The 18,162-nt window shown below is 44.5% G+C and overlaps 2 protein-coding genes across 2 annotated transcripts; one reads left to right on the top strand and one right to left on the bottom strand.

Annotated features, from left to right (window-relative positions):
- Positions 1-226: 226 nt before the first annotated feature.
- Positions 227-4,986, bottom strand: tmed2 (transmembrane p24 trafficking protein 2). Its single transcript, XM_077542263.1, has 4 exons — positions 4,441-4,986; positions 2,854-3,046; positions 1,972-2,079; positions 227-1,473 (listed from the first exon to the last, which is right to left on the bottom strand). The coding sequence occupies exons 1-4, from the start codon at positions 4,618-4,620 to the stop codon at positions 1,349-1,351; spliced, it is 606 nt and encodes a 201-aa protein (XP_077398389.1). The 5' UTR covers positions 4,621-4,986; the 3' UTR covers positions 227-1,348.
- Positions 4,987-5,287: 301 nt separating this feature from the next.
- Positions 5,288-17,567, top strand: ptpn11a (protein tyrosine phosphatase non-receptor type 11a). The gene is made up of 16 exons (XM_077542258.1): positions 5,288-6,216; positions 8,055-8,177; positions 9,486-9,680; positions 10,035-10,227; positions 10,857-10,976; positions 11,057-11,170; positions 11,251-11,347; positions 11,440-11,537; positions 11,618-11,776; positions 12,825-12,956; positions 13,049-13,203; positions 13,272-13,339; positions 13,419-13,570; positions 14,114-14,232; positions 14,308-14,395; positions 14,469-17,567. Exons 1-15 carry the CDS (start codon positions 6,203-6,205, stop codon positions 14,375-14,377), a joined length of 1,809 nt encoding a protein of 602 aa, XP_077398384.1. The 5' UTR covers positions 5,288-6,202; the 3' UTR covers positions 14,378-14,395; positions 14,469-17,567.
- Positions 17,568-18,162: the final 595 nt, after the last annotated feature.

Genomic DNA, 18,162 nt, shown 5'->3' with positions numbered 1-18,162 from the left:
CACTTCCGGATTGCGTCAATGTTTATGTTCCGGGTAGCAATTTGTTTTCAAATAAAACTAATTTAACCCCCTCGATAAAACAATCCTTAATTTATTCAAGATTAAGTGCTCAACAGTCAAATCAAAAAATAATAATAAATCAGGATATTCAAAAGATAATTTATGGAACAATTACAATATATGGACACATGAATGCTTCTTTTCCAATTAAACATTTGCAGCCAGCCATGGTTTAGAATTTCTTTATTATGAAACCTGGGGCTCATTTTCAACAACCATTCTACATTTGTACAGATGGATGCATCAGTGTCAGAATCTGAAAAGAGGAGTCTGAGTGCAGAGGAGCTTTCCTGCCTGAGCAAACACCAAAGGTTGTTTTTTTTTTTCTTCCATTTTTATTGGGAATACAAAAACTTGGGAGCACTTCCAGTTGAGATGCAACACACAGGTCACAGCCGCCTCAGTGAGGAGACCCACGGCAGCTTTGGACGTTCAGCAAAAGAGCCGAGGAGAGAGAAAAAACAGCGCAACTAAGGTAACATCCAAAAATGCATCTCAGTGAAAGAGCTCCAAAACAACAAAACATGTCCAAACTGTCTTAAATCGCATAATTTAAAATCCCCCCAACATAGCAGCCACAAAAAAAAAGAAGCACACAGCAGTCAGTAGATCAGACCCCACCCCACCAAAAAAAATTCAATTTACTAGAAAATTTGCCAATCCAAATGGAACCGTTTGACCTTTTATAACACCCTTCTTAAGTCTTTTACTCCCAAACGTTATCCAAAAAGACGACCCCTACGGTGTCAGACAATTTCGAGCATTTTCAATCTTCTCTCAAGGCAAACAGAATATTGTATGCTATAACTACATAAACATTGAAAAGAGATGCTGCCATCGGTAGTGGGTGTTTTTATTTTTTTCCCAATTCATTCATAAACCAGGGTTTTGCCCATTGGGAAAAAAAAAACGTAGTTGACGTCAATTAACGTTATTGGCGGTAATTGTTGGGTTTTCTGTTAACGTTAATTAACGTTCTTGGCAGGAAAAGACTTAAAGCGGCCGCTGATGAGATCAAACTATCACACACCAAACCCAAAAGTCACAACACTTGCCTTTCTTACTTCCAGAAACTTCCTTCTGATTTAAAATGCTCCAACTGGCAAATAAATGAAACGGCACAGTAAAAAAAAAAGAAAAAGAAAAAAACAACATTTTATAATCTTGCGGCCGTTTTGTACAACCTAACAAAGTAATCGCAAGTGGCGAAAACGGCCAGTCTGCTTTGCAGAGTGTAAAGAATTGTCTTGAGGAGGACGAGGGATCGCGCCGTGCTGCCGCTTCTTCACTACACCACCCGCCGCACTTCGAAAAACCTCTTCAGGTAGTAAATCTGTCCCAGCGTCATGGCCACCAGGACGAGGGCCTCGAAGAAGGACCACAGCACCACTCGGCTGTTCGTGTTGTCGTTGACTGGACGGAGAAAGAAAGAAGGAGGACAGAAGTCAAGTTTTTTCTTTTCTTTTCAGTTCCCCAAATGGTGCCTTGTGTTACAAATTTGGCGGATAGTGAACAATTCCTGGGGGAAAAAAGTTTACAGTAAAACTAAACAAAACAAAGGGAATTAGTTAGCTTAATGCTGAAACACATTGTAAAACACCATAGACAGGCAACAAAATTAGCATCATATTTGCTGTTCGGCATTCACAAATTCACCTTTTGTTTGTTTGTGGAAAACCCCGCCGAGTCGCATTCATTTTTTGTTTGTTTATATGAACAAAATGTCATATTTTTCTTGTCAAAAAATTGGTTGAGTACGTTTTTAAGAGTTTGAACGGCAACGGACATTTGAAGGCCATAATGGCAGCCCCCTGAAATGGATGCTAACAGATGCTAAATTCTTATTCTTCAAATGCAATATTAAAGAGAATATCATGTTTAGACCGGTGGCAACATTTTGTGTGCACTCACTGGCTCGGTGTATCCTCTCGCGGACCTCCATGTACTCCTGCTCGTGCTTGACTGCTGTCATGGCCACCGCCAGTTCGTTGATCATCTCCTCAAGCTTGTTTTGGTGCGCTGCCATACAAAAAAAAATAAGCACACTCACACAAAAGTCACAACAACGCTAACCAACACGATTCGGCAAACTACATGCACAAAACCGCTTTCCAAACAAGTCGAGCGACAACTTCTGGAATCCAAAGTGCCAATGAAAGCTTCCCGGGCGGCTTTTCAAAAAAAAAAAGAAAAGAAATTTGGGACAATATTTTTCAAGTGCGATGAGTCAAACCACTCCAATTCCTCACACGCAGCAACGTGCACTATTAGTGGCTTTCAACTACGGACAACAACGGGCTCCTTTGCTCAAATCCGCAACTTCCTGAACTCAATACCACTCCTTCATTTCCTGTCTTTCATGATTGGACACACTAAATTAACTCAATTAATCCAGATGTGTCTGGCCATTGTTGCCGTGGTTACTGAGGTCAGGCACACCTGGATTCATCAGTTTGTCCAATCATGAAAGACAGGAAATGAAGCAGTGGTACAGAGTTCAGGAAGTAGTTCACTTGTGCAAAGAGCCCATTCTGGTTAGAGCTGTACTTCCCAACCTTGATTGCGCCAAAGCACATATTTTATGTGTGAAACTAGATTAAGTGGTTGGGAATTACCGGGTTAGCGAGTACACAAAAAAGTCCACATTCTATCCGCCTACCATCCCAAGTGCCGCCGCCTGAAGGGAAGGAGGGAGGAAGAGAGCGTCCAGAAGACGATCAATCAGAAGAAATGAAATGAGGGCGAATGAAAGGAAAGGAGCAGTGGGGGGGGAGCAAAATGGCGCTCAGTCACCTTCCGTCTCCATGTCCTGGCCTTTGGGCGCCTCGCCGATGTCGATGGTGAACATGACGATCTTGGGCGTCATGGTGGACATTTTGTTGCTGAAGCAGAACTTGTAGGTGCCGTCCATGTGCGCCGCCACCGAGTACTTGCCGCTCGACTCCCGGTCTCCCTTGTAGATCTGCTTGCCGTCGGGACCGGTTATCTGGAAGGAGCGACGCCGTTAACGATAATCATGGGAAAAATTATATCATGGATAACAACAAGTGTTGCTTGCCACAACTTTGCTAGCCCGCGGCTGACTTGACGTCAGTTTGTGCTAGCGTGTTATCTTGGCTAGTACTGAACAAAATAATGCATCGTGTTGATGCTTTATGATCCTCTCAATGTTGAGTGCTTGACCGCCATCTTGTGACTTGAATTACAAACCCGTTTTTACTACTTGTGGATTTTTTTCAGGCGCAGGCCTATTTGCGACTTTTAACTCACTATTGGCTAAAAAAAATCAAGTCAAATTGCACATCTATGCACCTCAACACAATTTTTGTGCCCTGCTTTGGTAACCATGCTCCTTCTAAGGCATGGTGACAATGTTAGGAGACGAATTGGCAACGAAATGGAAGATTGGGCCAAGTTGCTTGCAGGATTGCTGCCGGAGAAAAACACGGCAGTCAGCTTCTGAAAACTGACACAAAGAAATGTGTCACCTTGGAGTCGTGCATTTAGATCATGAGCGAAGCGTCGCCATGTCAAAGGTGTCCTAAAATGGCTAATAGGAATGTAGTAAATTACAGGTTGAGAAGCGTTGACATACACGTCAGTGTGCTCGCACTTCCGAGCGCATTTCCTTTAGAGCTGCACCGAAACTGCTAAATGCTGTACGTCTGCTCTTTTGAGTCACTTAAAGTAGTGTTGTCAAATTTGTGTGTTTAACTGATTCCGATTCAAGACATTTGTTGAATGGGAACAACATTATATTGTCAGTTTTAACATTTTCTGTTGCTGGTGTTCTTTTTTCAATTAAAAATGAAGTGCGTTGGCTCAAAAAAGGGTGAAAAACACTGATATAACATGTGTACTAATCAAAATTAGAAAGACTAATTACTTTGCTGTCACTAAACACGAAACATCCGGGTATTTCATAAGTACAACTTCGCGTGTTGCTCAGAAACATATGGAAACATCCGGGTTTTTCGCCAAAAAGAATGACACCTTTCATGTTTATTCTAACATATCAAAACTAACACACGCGTGCACCTTAAAGCGGCGAAATAAACACTTTGATCACTTAAAAAAAATAAAACACTATTTAAACACCAAAACCGTATCGGTGCTAATTGATCGCTAACACGCCGAAACCGGAGACTAACGTTCAATCACCGTTCGATCAAACGACTTTTAAAACATTAAACCTGACTCGAAGCACGAAAGACAAGTTTCACATAAGCGGCGTAGAGTTAGCCGCACCGCTGCTAATGCTAACAGATGGCGGCTAATAGGACAGGACCAGATCGTCAGGCCTTCGCTTCTTTTGCCGCAGATTAGCGTTGGTTCACGATCAAAGTGGAGCCCGTCGCTCGCTCAATTTGGGCGCCTCACCTCTACGTCGATATCCAAGAAGCCTCCCTCGGCGACCTCGAACATGAGGCCCATCTTGGTGCCGGAGGTGACATGCTCATAAAAGCACTCGTCGGCTTGGGCGTCGATGCTAACGAAGTAGCCGGATGCCGTGGCGGACAGGACGGCCAGCAGGACAACCAGCTCCGACGTGGTAAACATCGCTCCTGGACTTTAGAGGGGGGGAAAAAGAAGAACTAATTGCAAACCAATCGTAACCTCGGCGCGCTATCTCCCCTTGTGGGGTGCAGTTCCGTGCGGCTGATTTAGTGCCGGAGAGGAGAAGCCCAAACAGGCAAACTGCGGCGGCCGTGTGATTGCCACGTACGGCTTAACGGCGAGCGGCGAGGGTCAATGGATCAGCTCAGAGAAAACGCGATACTTTAACACTCGCAGGCTACCGTATGACATTGGATATCCAAAATATGTTCACATTTAAAAAAATAAAACAGTCAATGAAAAATAAAAATAGCGATTGGTTTAAATACAAGTAAATATGAACATGTACACTAGCACCACTCTAATGAACGGAATTACTTTTTTCCTTTCATATGACGTGGTTTTACAACGTTGCATTGCTTTCATCTCATTGTTTTATTTCGAAACGATTACACCCTGTCCCACAAACGAGTTAGTGACCATCTCTTATGACGTATTAAGTGTTTGATGAGACTGAACGTGCACTTTTGAATGAAGTGATTTTTCCGCACCAGGATCAAATAATTAAAATGTAGATCTTAAAATAAAAGGCACAGAAAAAAAAAATATTTGGGTTAGGTTTAAACATCCATCCATCTTTTTTTTAAACCGCTTGTCCTCACAAGGGTCGCTGCTTGCCATCCAATCGAAGGGCATAGGTTTAAATATTGTATTTAAAAAAAGACCAGCAAACATAAAAATATATCACTAGAAGAAAAAAATGGGTTAGGTTTAATAGTGTCATTAATTTATTTTATTTATCTTTTTGCCATCTAAAAGATATACTTTTTTCTTCTTTATTTTTCTTTTTGCAAAAAGTCTTTCATTTGCTCATCTAGTTACCCGGAGCATCCGAGAATAGCTGGTTATGACGGTTATGGGTTTAACGCAAAGGGGGCGCTGAGATTCGACGGTGGCAACCGGTGTTTAGATTCAACGCACCCCCAATGATGCAACATTTGAACGGTGTCTTTTTGTTCTAATGGTGTTGAAATGTACCCTGTCTTACATTCTGCTCAAATTCAAGGAACGAATGAGGACCTGAACATTGTATTTTGTTCGTGGAGCATGACAAACGCGTTCCAACATTTTGCACATTTAGGTCCACTTGGAAAACATACAATAACTTATTTAGCGCATGCGCAGAGGGACCTTAAGAGAGTTCCATTTTCTCATGCCGTTGGCCCGATGTGTCGACTGTCAATGAGTCGTTCGTTCTACGCAAAGGGGCGGTGCAACACAGTTAAGCGGCCGCACCAGGGGGAAAAAAAATACAACGTACCCTTTAGTTGTCGCAGGTTTGGTGACGTCCAACAATCGACTTGTTCTGAAGTCTCCGGGACAGGCCTGAAAAGGCTTTTTATGTAGTACTTGCTTACACTTTTTTGTCGATGCCGTGATTTCGGCACGCGTTTTGGTCGGATATGAGCCGATAAACGTCTTTTCCCAGTGACTGGAGGGGGAAACAGTCGCGAAGGTTCGCCACCTAGCTGCTGGAAAGCTACTGCTAGCTGCCAAGTGGGGAAGGAAGTGAGGAGCGGAAAAAATGACATCTCGGAGGTAAGCACTTCCCTGGAAAACAACGTCCGTCGCTGGCGTGAGCCCACCTATCTTAACTTTCAACCCCTCCGAGCAGTTTTCCAGCCAACATGTCGCGAATCAACCTCGAAGTGGGAGCCGCTACTAGCTCACCGCAAAACGTTAGCCCACACCGGTGACTTCATGTTTACTATTCCCCCCGCATTGTAAACAATCAATGCAATCAAAACAACCAAGGCTTCCTTAATGCTTGGCAACGTTCTTGTTCGCTACTCTCAACTCCGAGCAAGGCTCGTGATGTCAGTGTTATGTGGCAACATAAACCACAGAGCAACTATGAGCGGCTTTATGTGCAAGAAGAAAAGCGCCCTTCAACGAGGCGCAAGCTGCAAAATGACTTGGGACTTAGAAACAGTGCTAGTGTAATTCTGACCCCTCATAATAGCCCATCTGTGTGAACGACAGCGTCAAATAGGCCTGATTAAAGTCAGTATACAAACGACACGATACAATAATCATCACGATATTGTGGAGAGATTGGTGATATATAAGCTCACAATACTGTAAAAAATTGTCATTGGGGGAAAAAAACACAATATTGCGGTTTTGTACATAACAGCAAAGACAAAGAAATTGGCTTGGTCAGTCATTTTATTTTAAATGTCTCGTCTATACAATGCAAATTACCTGAGGTCACAATTCTAGATATAGTTCAAATAGTGCAGGTAACATTAACCTCGATGTACTTAAACAACCTATAATAATAAAGGGACTGCAACATGAAAAATCAACTTTTGGGAGCCTTTAGCCATGTTCAAATACTAATTCCTCACCAAAAACATGACCAAAGTTGTGTTTTCCTCCATTGGCCCCTGTATGAGAAAGTCGAGGTTATTCTGCTCTCCAAACAACGGCCCCTCCCAACCTGAGAAAACGAGCCGTTGGCACGGTTTGACGTCATTGCGTGCGGCCCCACCCCCGCGCCGACTCTGCGGACTAAACACACGCCCACTTTCTTTGAGACCTCCCTCCATGGGTTATTGACGAAAGTAGCCTGTATCAATAAACATTCTGTCCAGATGAATTCAAAGCAATCAATGATCCTTCACATTTGCAATGCCAAAGTGCAATGACAATTGGCCGTCTTAAAATCCCCAAATTCTGGCTGATCCCAGAAAGGGTTCTGGCTGCCATTTGTGTAAAACTTATTGCACTGTTGTGCATAACTGCATGAATGGTATAGTGGTTAGCACGCTCGCCTTGTGAGCAGCAGGCTTGAGTTCGAGACCCACGCACGGGCATTAAAAAAAAAAAAAAATCCCTCCTATTTCTCCCCTCCTCCACTGCGATTTCTTGCGGCAAGGAGTGTTTTGTTTCAAATGTTTATTGAAGAATTGAACATTCGTCCAATTTTCACATTGGCCGGTCTTGCAGCGCTCCTTGGCAGCAGAGGGGCGCGGCAACCCCACGAGGAGAGGCGGGGTTTTACTCAAACGGGCGTTTTACCTGGAAAATGGAGCCAGCAAAATACCTAATATTTCATATAAAAATACATTGCGATTGTGTCAAAGGTAAGATTTCATCATTATATGCTCATAGTTAACTGTGGACGGGCTTAAAATACACGGTGTAATCCCTTTAATATTGAGGCACTCGCTAATGGCCACACACATTGTGAATTGAGTACATTTGTGGAGGTTTCACTTCATCTGGCCATAGGTGGCCAAAACATGCCTAATTCAAATGAAACGGATCTCATAAACTAACCATCAGAGGGTGCCCGGGATCTGCACAATATCACGATATTGCTATTATGGTTACTTCCCTGCTGATAACACTGTTGTTGTTTTTCTTGACAGGTGGTTCCACCCTAACATCACGGGTGTCGAGGCGGAGAACCTGCTGCTGACTCGCGGCGTGGATGGCAGCTTTTTGGCAAGACCCAGCAAGAGTAACCCTGGAGACTTCACCCTGTCAGTGCGGTGAGTGAGGATCTCGCACACAACTTTGACGCCGTAGGTTTGTCGTGCTCGTAATGCGTAACTAACACGGTCACTGAAGTGTTAGCAGTCGATTTAAAAAGCGTTTTTGTACGTGAGCACGTAAGCAAACAAAGCAGACTTTAAAATGTAACTCCGTCGCCTTCCTCCTGAACGTGAGAGAGCCGAGGTTTTGCTTCTCTGCTATAAATAGGTTGCATTCTGTCTAAAATAACCCAAAAAGCTAAAAATAGGTTGCTAGCTTATTAGTAGACGCATGACTGCCATTTCAAGTCTGCAAAATACAAATAGCAAAAAGTTACGTTTCCCCAAATATCATTAGCCTAAATTGCATCATTCTCGACTTACTGCCACAATGTCAACAAACAATACTAACATACTTGATAACATTTTTATTTGTGTGTTAAATTGTTAGTCATGCAGGTGATGTTTGTTGAATTTCCTGTGGGCTTTTTTTGTTTTGTTTTCTGGAAATGTTAAAAAACTCAGTCGAGGGAGATCTGGATGACTTTGATCCTATACCAGTGTTTCCCACAGATTTGAAATCGACTTGGGTGGGTGGCCTCCGGCGGTGGGGATGGGAGGCGGCTTAGACAGGAGGTGTCTCAGTCCTGTTACTGTGTCTCCTTTAGCCTCTCGATCCACAAGTGAGTGACGGCTAACGTTACATGCGGTATATCCTGTCGCGACACTTTTTTTTTTTCTTTAAAAATATATGTTTAATACATTTTCTTGAAAACTCCTTAAGTGGTGGCTAATTTACTTGGGTGACCCACCCAAGTAATAACATGGTGTGGGAAACACTGATATACGTTAGCGTTTGTTGTTTTGCTCATCTGCGTCTCTGCTGATCTCGAGGTCATGCTAACGGCTAACGACAAGTCATATTTGAACACCAGACCTGCAAGTTCTCCTTTTTAATTTTTTTTTACCCGTTTTCTCAGATGACAGTGCGGGACGGCGACAGTGACTCAGCAGCAGTTTCAGCAAAAAAAAAAAAGAAGACAAAATGCTTCACGTTAACGTTTGAAACGAATGCAGCTTCGGGTCACTGTTTTTATTTCCCAAGCCAATTTAAAAGCCAGATTGTGTGAAATTTCAGCAGAGATTTGAAATCACACTTTTGTATCCCGAGTGTCAAACAAATTGTAAAACCACACAAATGTAATCACTTGGGGTGTCAGGCTTTTGTCTATTTAAAACAAAGGACCGAACAGTCACGCTGCAATCCCAAATACCCGTTCGGTATCGGTACTCGCCCATCCCTGACCAAACGTGCTCCCCACCCAGGCGGAACGGCGCCGTCACCCACATCAAGATCCAGAACACGGGCGACTACTACGACCTGTACGGCGGCGAGAAGTTCGCCACGCTGGCCGAGCTGGTGCAGTACTACATGGAGCACCACGGCCAGCTCAAGGAGAAGAACGGCGACGTCATCGAGCTCAAGTATCCGCTCAATTGTGCCGACCCCACGTCGGAGAGGTCAGCCCGCCGCGCAGCCACGCGGAACACATATTGATCAAGCGCCGTTAAATATTCAAATGGGAAAACGGCAAAACAATCTCAACTTCTTTGACGAAGGTGACTGTCGACGTGTCATTTTTAAGGATTGTCACTAGAGGTGCTAGGATCCATCGACAACTAATGGATTCAATTCTTTTTAAAAATCCATAACAATTTTGATAATTGATTGATCGCCTCGAGACGCTGTTCAATTTCAAATTGTCGGAATGCTTGTAATTGCAGTCGTATCATAACGAGACATTCGCAAGCTTCGTCTCTCAATGTGTCCCGGACGAAGTGGCCTGCGAGTGCGTAATGGCGCCGTCCTTGCAGGTGGTTCCACGGGCACCTGTCGGGCCGCGAGGCGGAGAAGCTCCTGACGGAGAAAGGCAAGAACGGCAGCTTCCTGGTGCGAGAGAGCCAGAGCCACCCCGGGGACTTTGTGCTGTCGGTGCGCACGGGGGACGACAAGACGGACAGCAGCGACAGCAAGCCCAAAGTCACGCACGTCATGATCCGATGCCAGGTGAGCCCCGGTCCGCGGCGGCTCGGATGCAGCCCATCGGCGCCATTGTGTGGTGGGCTCGGGGATCCGGACCCGGCCCACCCGTATGGATTTGTCAGGAAACCCATGAGTGGGATCGTACAGGCCAAGCGTTTGGACGCGCATCTCGTTCAATGCTGTCTTCTCATGAATGTTTTCTTTGTAGATTCTCACAACGAAGAATGAACACGTGGAGTTAAGAACTTCACAAAAAGAAAAAAGTGCAATCATTGAAAACGTGTTTTCGATTGTAGTTTCTTCCAAATAGCCTCCACAGGCGACTACTTTTGAAGCTCATGGAGGGAATGTCCAGAAAAAAAATCATCAGAGCAAAGAGTAGAATATGAAACATGTTTTCAATTATTTCATCTTTTGTTTTTGAGTTCATAACTCCGCATGTGTTCATTCAGAGTTTTGATGTCTTCAGTGACAATCAACAAAATGCATTGCATGAGGAGGTGTGTCCCAAATGTCGGCCTGCACTTCATGTTGTTACCCTTTTTGAACCTTTTATTACTCAAATGTTCTGCTTTTAATAGTTCATTGAAATTGGAAGTGTTTTTTTCCAACCATTTTAAAATCTGTCTTTTTTGCCCCTTTATTTTCGCCAGCACGACCTGAAGTACGACGTGGGCGGCGGCGAGAAGTTTGACTCCCTCACAGACCTGGTGGAGCACTACAAGAAGAACCCCATGGTGGAGACCCTCGGCACCGTCTTGCAGCTCAAGCAGGTAGCGTCGCCGTCTCGCGGGAAGGAAGCAACCGACGCCGCTTGTGTGTCTCTTGATTTGCCCGCCGTCGCTTTTGGCAGCCCCTCAACACCACTCGCATCAACGCCGCTGAGATCGAAAGTCGCGTGCGGGAGTTGAGCAAGCTGGCGGAGGCCACGGACAAAGTCAAGCAAGGCTTTTGGGAGGAGTTTGAGGTGAGGCTTCCGGCCGTCGCACGCGTCGACATTTTGCGAGAATGTCCGACGAGGCCTCAAATGGTTTTGCCGGCACGCAGACTTTACAGCAGCAGGAGTGCAAGCTGCTGTACAGCCGCAAAGAGGGCCAGCGGGCCGAGAACAAGAACAAGAACCGATACAAGAACATCCTGCCTTGTGAGTCAACATGGCGGACGTGCTCGATTGCTCGGACGGCGCCCGATTGTAGGCTGACGTCCCGACTTTGCCTTTTTGTTCCCTGCGCGCAGTCGACCACACGCGGGTGGTCCTGACCGACGGGGACCCCAACGAGGCGGGCTCGGACTACATCAACGCCAACATCATCATGGTAGCGGCCCCTAGCGTGGTAAATGGCCGTCCGTCCTCGCACCGTGGCTCCCGCCGCCGCCGCCGCGTCACGGCTGACGGCCTTTTGTGCGGCTTCAGCCCGAGCAGGACAACAAGGTCAGCAGCGGCAAACCCAAGAAGTCGTACATCGCCACTCAGGGCTGCCTGCAGAACAGCATCAGCGACTTCTGGCGGATGGTCTTCCAGGAGAACTCGCGCGTCATCGTCATGACCACCAAAGAGGTGGAACGAGGGAAGGTGAGCCAACTTGGGCTTTTGGGATTTACGGCGCTCGCGTCCATCGCCGTTTCCAGCATTTCGTTTTCATTTTCACACATTTTCCCTTCAAATATTCACTTTTCTATTTACTTCTTAACTCTTTGACTGCCAGACGTTTTCAGAAAAGGGATGCCGTGGGTGCCAGCCGATTTAAGCATTTTTGACTGATCTTTCAAGGTCCACAGAAAATTATGTGTTTGGACTATGGAAACACACATACTACCAAATGAAAGATTGGACTCTCATCTTTCATCAGAAAAAAAAGTTTTTTTTACCTTATTCCGTTTTTCAGTAATCAACAATAGAAAATGGTTAGTTTCACCTCTGTTTTGAAAAAAAAAACGTATTTTAACGTCTTTGGCACTCCTCCATAGGATTTTACTAAACGTTATTTAACGTTTTTGGCAGTCAAAGAGTTAATTTGTATTTGTACTTTTTTGACTATCCTCGTTTTAGTTGATTTTTAAAATTGTTTAAGTACTCTTATATTCCATTCAATTTTTTTTTTACTACTTCCTTTAAAACTCTACTTGTCTTTTTTTTGTCACTGTGTTTTTATGAACAATTCCCTTGAAATGTTTACTTTTTAACTCTTGCTTACTGTGTTGTTCTAATTTTGACTTTTTACAATTTCCTTAAAATATTTGCTTTTTTCATTTTTACATGCGTATCAACTCACTTGTTTTTACTTTTTTGTTTTGTAGTTTCTTTTACAACACTTAAAATGTATTTAAAAAATAAAAATAAACCATTTTTGAGTTATTTAAATGTTTCATTACAATTTTTCTCCTTCAAATCTGCGTTCTTCAAACATGACTTTTTATTTGAATTTTTACTTTTTGGCTTTACAATTAGAATTTTATTTTGATAACTAATTTGTAGTTAAATTTCCTACCACACTAGTTAAAAAAAACAGTTTCACTATCATAGTTTTATTTGAAATACTTTTTACTATTACTATTTGATTTGCGTTTCAAATGATTGTTCTGCTTCCTTTCCATTTGTCCATTTTTTTCATGGCTGACAGAGTAAATGCGTGAAGTACTGGCCCGACGTGTCGGCTCTGAAGGAATACGGCGCCATGCGCGTTCGCAACGTCCGAGAGACGGCGGCGCACGACTACATCCTCCGAGAACTCAAACTCTCCAAAGTGGGACAGGTGACGTTTGTGTTTTTTCTTCTTTGAACCTTTCGAACCGAAAGGCTGTCAATCTTGTTGCCGATTTTGATCGATGTTGTTTTCTTCTGCAGGGCAACACGGAGCGCACGGTTTGGCAGTACCATTTCAGGGCCTGGCCCGACCACGGCGTCCCCACGGACCCTGGCGGCGTTCTGGACTTCTTGGAGGAGGTCAACCTGAAGCAGGAGAGCATCCTGGACGCCGGGCCCATCGCCGTCCACTGCAGGTACGTATTTGTGACGGTAGGGGGCGCCGCCGGGCACGCGCGCTAACCCGCTACGCTGGTGTCGGCAGTGCAGGGATCGGAAGGACGGGGACCTTCATCGTCATCGACATCCTCATCGACGTCATCAGAGAAAAAGGTGTGTGCGGCACGTTTGTGTGTGTGTGTGTGTGTGTGTGTGTGTGTGCACGCATGACGTGGGTGTGTGTGTGTTCCAGGTGTGGATTGCGACATCGACGTTCCCAAGAGCATCCAGATGGTGCGTTCTCAGCGCTCCGGGATGGTCCAGACGGAAGCTCAGTACCGCTTCATCTACATGGCCGTGCAACACTACATTGAAACGCTGCAGCGGCGCATTGTGGAGGAGCAGGTCCCTCCTCTTCCTCCTCTTCCTCCTCCTCTTCCTCCTCCTCTTCCTCCTTCTAGAGAGTTATAAAAACAGATGTTGTATTGCCCAATTCAACTACACTTTTTATTTGTAGATCACTTTAAAGAACAGCTTTAAAAAATATTAAGACAAACCAAATTCTTTGAAACACTATAATTATGCAAGTTACTTTTGAATGAAACAAAATTTATTAAATGAGTTATTTTAAAATAAAATTAAAAAGATTGTGTAAATGTATAAATTTAAACAACTCAAAATTAGTATTAATAATATTTTTTTTTTTTACAATTATTACGATTTTGTAATTGTGGAGTGTAATAATTGTGCACAGCCCTATAATATACTACTACAATAAATACTTCTACACATAGATAGTAACTAATTACTTTACATCTTACAACATAGCATCCTTTATACATTCGACAATACATATTATAAATGCAGTTTAAGAAAAAAAAAAAAATCAAAATCCAAGCCTGACCTGACTGTTGTTTATAGATCTTTTTTTTTTTTTGTGCTTTCCAGAAAAGTAAGATCAAAGGTCGCGAGTACACCAACATCAAGTATTCCCTGTCAGACCTCACGGGTGGCGAGCAGAGTCCGCTCCCCCCGTGCACGCCGCTGCCCACCGCCACCTGCACAGAGTAAGTCTGACTTGCGGCACCCGCGCACTTGGCTCCTCCCCCGTCGCTTGCTCATCGGCGCCTTTCGTGTGTCAGGATGCGTGAGGACAACTCGCGCGTGTACGAGAACGTCGGCCTGATGCAGCAGCAGAAAAGCTTCAGATGAGATCCGCCGCCATTCCACGTGAGTTTCCCAACAGTGGCACTTTGTGTCGTATGAAGCAGCTCGCCACACGGCCCAACCTTTTCTCCCGTAGGACCCCTGACGACCCACCGTTACTTCGCCAGCCTCACGCGCCGCCCACAACGGGACATCGCCGCCACAGTACAACAAAAACAGAGAGAGAGAGAGAGTGGGAGGAGCTTTTTGGCTCTCCAGTCCAAGCCCAAATCACTGTGATGCTCACGCCGGCCACCGAGCGGCGCCAAATCCCCACCAACCAGTTTGTCTTTCATCAAAGCCCGCCCCCATTTTCTTCTCTTTTTTAAATTTTTTTTTTAACAAAAGCAAAACGTTTTGATTGTTTGTAGAGTTAGCAGAGAAATGTTGTGTGCCAAACGTCAGACGATTGGCTGACGATTGGACACCTGACCTCGCCGCTACTGCCTTGAAGACAAAACCCGCGTCCGCTCACGTCCACCGCCGAACGTCCGTTCACGCGGCGCTTGCGAGCCTCGTCCGATTGGTCGGCAGTCGCCGAAACGTTTGCTTTTAAGTGCATATCGTACGCCAGTCACAACTTTTTGCCAGCTGTTGGCCTTTGGAGGGAAAATTCCGGAAAGCAGTTGTGAATGTTGCCGCAGGTGGTGCTACGGAAGTACGGAAACATTTGGACGCATGCATTTCAAAGTTTACACAAGGTCAAACCAAGTTCACCTGAACTTTCACCCCAAAGCGCAGCATCCCAAACTTTGTGAGTGGTGTATGTTGTCTTGTTTGAAATCTACGTACCATGTGACTAAATGCCTTGCGCGCACCGTTGCCAACGGTGACGAGAAGCCCGATATCGCTTGGCTTAGCTTAGCATGCCGCTCAAGAGTCCCTTAACTCCTCTAACCACAAGCTAACACTAACCCCACCAAGGAAATGTGCTATCTTGCAACACTATTGCTCACACTTGAGACACTATAACGGAAAAAAAGCACATGACTTAAAAAAAGAAAAAGCCTTTTGGTTCCATGGCTTACTGTTGCCCCTTGAGGAACTTGGTGGTATTACAAGATATTGTTCAGGCAAAGGCACACAATTATTGTTATTATTTTCTTATTAATTAATTTCTCTAACAGCTTTCAATAAAGTCATTTGACTATTTATTTGATAACCAACTTGAGGTCCATGTACTAGTACACTCTTTGCTTGTACTAGTAGATCAAGTTTGGTATACTAGTGGGACAACTACATGTTACGATAGATGAAAAACGACACTAGTAGTGACATCAAATTGAACTTAATGAATGAACTTGTCAGCATAGTCCATAGGTGCCACAATGCCACTGGGTGGTGGTAAAGCACTACTTTTGTCTAAATGAAGCTCAACTCCCTTCCAAGTAATTGTTTGGCACCAAGTTGGCAACAGAGTGTTATTTTTGCCTTAAAGAAGCTTCTCAGCTTCCTCAAATGACTTAATTGGCGCCAAAGCAATACTTTTATTAGCACAAATTCAGCAGGCAAAAGGTTTCTTGGCAATGTGTGTTCTTAAACGAGAACCTTTTACCACAAACTGAATTAACTGCTTTGGCACAAAAAGTGAGTTTATCAGCAAATAGCGATGGATTTCTTCCAGGGCGGGCGCTGTGAAGGCTTCGGGCAAATATGTGGCCATTCGCCATGGCGGGGACAAAATGAGTTGTTCAAGTGCACAGAATGGGGTAGAGGCCGCGGACTTCCGACTTTCACACATCAGGGCCGTTTCCGGTCACTGATGGCCGACTTCCAACACGAGCACCCCCACCCGCGCGCTCCCGTCGGGCGTCTCAGCTCTCTGAAATGACAGACGCAATACACGCGACGGGAACGCGCAAGCATTGGGACGCGGTCACAAACAGCAACCGGAAACAGCGCTGATGTGTGAAACCCAGAGGTCGGAAGTGCCGCCATTGTGTTCCTAGTGCGAACTGGGACGTGGCTCTAAAGCCGGATGTCCTTGAAGGTGTTCAGGTGTGTTGGCGCCAGGCTAGGCTAGGCTAGGCTAGCGAGCGCTATCGGTCTTCTCGCCCTCTCGTCATCCGCTCATTTCAAACGTGGCCTGGAGATTTCCTCACTACGCCTTCGCGCCGCGCGGCCGACAGCAGGAAGCGACCGACGCCGCTATTCCTCGAGCCGCCCCGGTACGGCTCGGTCCGCATTCACCGTCGCCCCACGCGTCAACTCGTGGACGTGCCTTCCGCGCCGTCACGTGACTGCGACCGCAACCGCAACGCTCTTTAACACTCGTAGGTGACTCTGGACGGCGGGGAGAGAAAAAAAACAACTAAAGTCTATTTTTGAAGGTGTATATTGTACATGAACAGAATGTACTTACAAAAAAAATAACATATCTACTTGCCAATTAGAAAGTGTATGTATATGCATAGTGTTCTCTCTTGACACGCACACACGACCAACAAGAGTGTTTATTATAAATATTAAAAAGCAGCAAACAAAAAAAAAAAAAATGCAGTTGACCACGTTAACGTTCTCACTAAGAATAAATGGCAAGCTCTTGCCTCATTTCACGTTTGTGTTTTGGAGTTATTGATTTATTATCTTCTTTTTTTTTTTTAAATATATATAAAAGTGGACCAAACTAAATGACTTGGTAAGATAAAAAAAAAATAAAGTTGAGTTTACAAGAAAAATTAGACCCATTTTGTTGTTTTGAAAGGCAGATCCTTCAAGGGATATTTGACGTATTTTGCCGTTTTCAGCAATAAGAAGATCAGATGTTGTCGAGATTTAATGCGATAACTTTAAAAATACATTTTTTCTTACTGTTGACTGAAGATGACGTCACGCATGCTCAGGAAATGGGTAACAACCAATCAAGGCTCGGTTTGCTCGCGTCACATGACCAAACCCAGACAACAGCTGAGCTGATTGGTCGTTAACGGTTTCCTGAGCACACGTGACGTCATCGTCAGTCAACCGCATGTGTCAAAAAGTGTTTTGAAAAGTATTGTACATGAAAAATGATGACGTTAGCAAATGAACTGCAGACAAAATAGGAACTTTTTTCCTGCTGAAAATGGCTAAATAAGTCGAGCGTCCCTTTTAAAAGTCTCCCGAAATGAAGGCCTTATTATGCTTCAAAATGAATCGTCATCCTTCAATCGCTTCAAAATGCCTTTGACAAAATAAACAACACTGTTCTTTGTCATTTGTGTGTTTGCACTTTTCTCGCGACTATTGCCATCGAGTATCATAAATACACATTTCTTATCCATCACTTCCACGCCATTATAATCCCGTTTTTGTGTTCAACACTATATTAAAAAAATGGATGAAAGACACGATAGATGAAGATATTGACGAAAGAAAAACGAGGGCGACCAGTCAATGATTGACAACAAGCGGAGCAGATGTGAAGCGTTCAATCCGATTTTGTGGCTAATCGGGTTAGCATTGTGAGAAGGTCTCTGGTAGCCGCCTGCGGCTTGCAAACAATTTCACCTGAAATGGGCCGCTCTCGTTTGTTGTGACGTCACAAATCATTCGCTTTCCCACAGACACGTTTGAATAATGTCTCCTTTCAATTTTTTCCTTCTTTTTTTTCCTTCTCCTGTCTTGTATTTCAGTCAAACCTCCCGGATATATATAAATATATATTTTTTTTTGTGTGTGTGTGTTAGATTTGCCAAAGGACGCCACGGCCGAGACGCGACGTGATGCCTTGTGACGTGCCCGCAGTACACACAGACGCGCGCGCGCACACGCACACACACACGTCATTAAGTTGGCATTTAATCGTCATC

This window comes from Vanacampus margaritifer, chromosome 14 (assembly GCF_051991255.1).
Source record: "Vanacampus margaritifer isolate UIUO_Vmar chromosome 14, RoL_Vmar_1.0, whole genome shotgun sequence".
Taxonomy (NCBI): domain Eukaryota; kingdom Metazoa; phylum Chordata; class Actinopteri; order Syngnathiformes; family Syngnathidae; genus Vanacampus; species Vanacampus margaritifer.
Note: the sequence above shows the minus strand (reverse complement) of the source record. Positions and strands in the feature narration are given on the sequence as shown.

What these genes read in the sequence shown, in the direction of transcription:
- tmed2 (XM_077542263.1), bottom strand. Translation starts at nt 4,620, where the DNA reads ATGTTTACCACGTCGGAGCTGGTTGTCCTGCTGGCCGTCCTGTCCGCC. An exon ending in CCAGGACATGGAGACGGAAG is followed by an intron (nt 2,080 to 2,853) that starts GTGACTGAGCGC and finishes TTTGTATGGCAG; the next exon opens with CGCACCAAAACAAGCTTGAG. An exon ending in CGAGAGGATACACCGAGCCA is followed by an intron (nt 1,474 to 1,971) that starts GTGAGTGCACAC and finishes TTCTCCGTCCAG; the next exon opens with TCAACGACAACACGAACAGC.
- ptpn11a (XM_077542258.1), top strand. An exon ending in CCGTCTTGCAGCTCAAGCAG is followed by an intron (nt 10,977 to 11,056) that starts GTAGCGTCGCCG and finishes CGCTTTTGGCAG; the next exon opens with CCCCTCAACACCACTCGCAT. An exon ending in AACTCTCCAAAGTGGGACAG is followed by an intron (nt 12,957 to 13,048) that starts GTGACGTTTGTG and finishes TTTCTTCTGCAG; the next exon opens with GGCAACACGGAGCGCACGGT.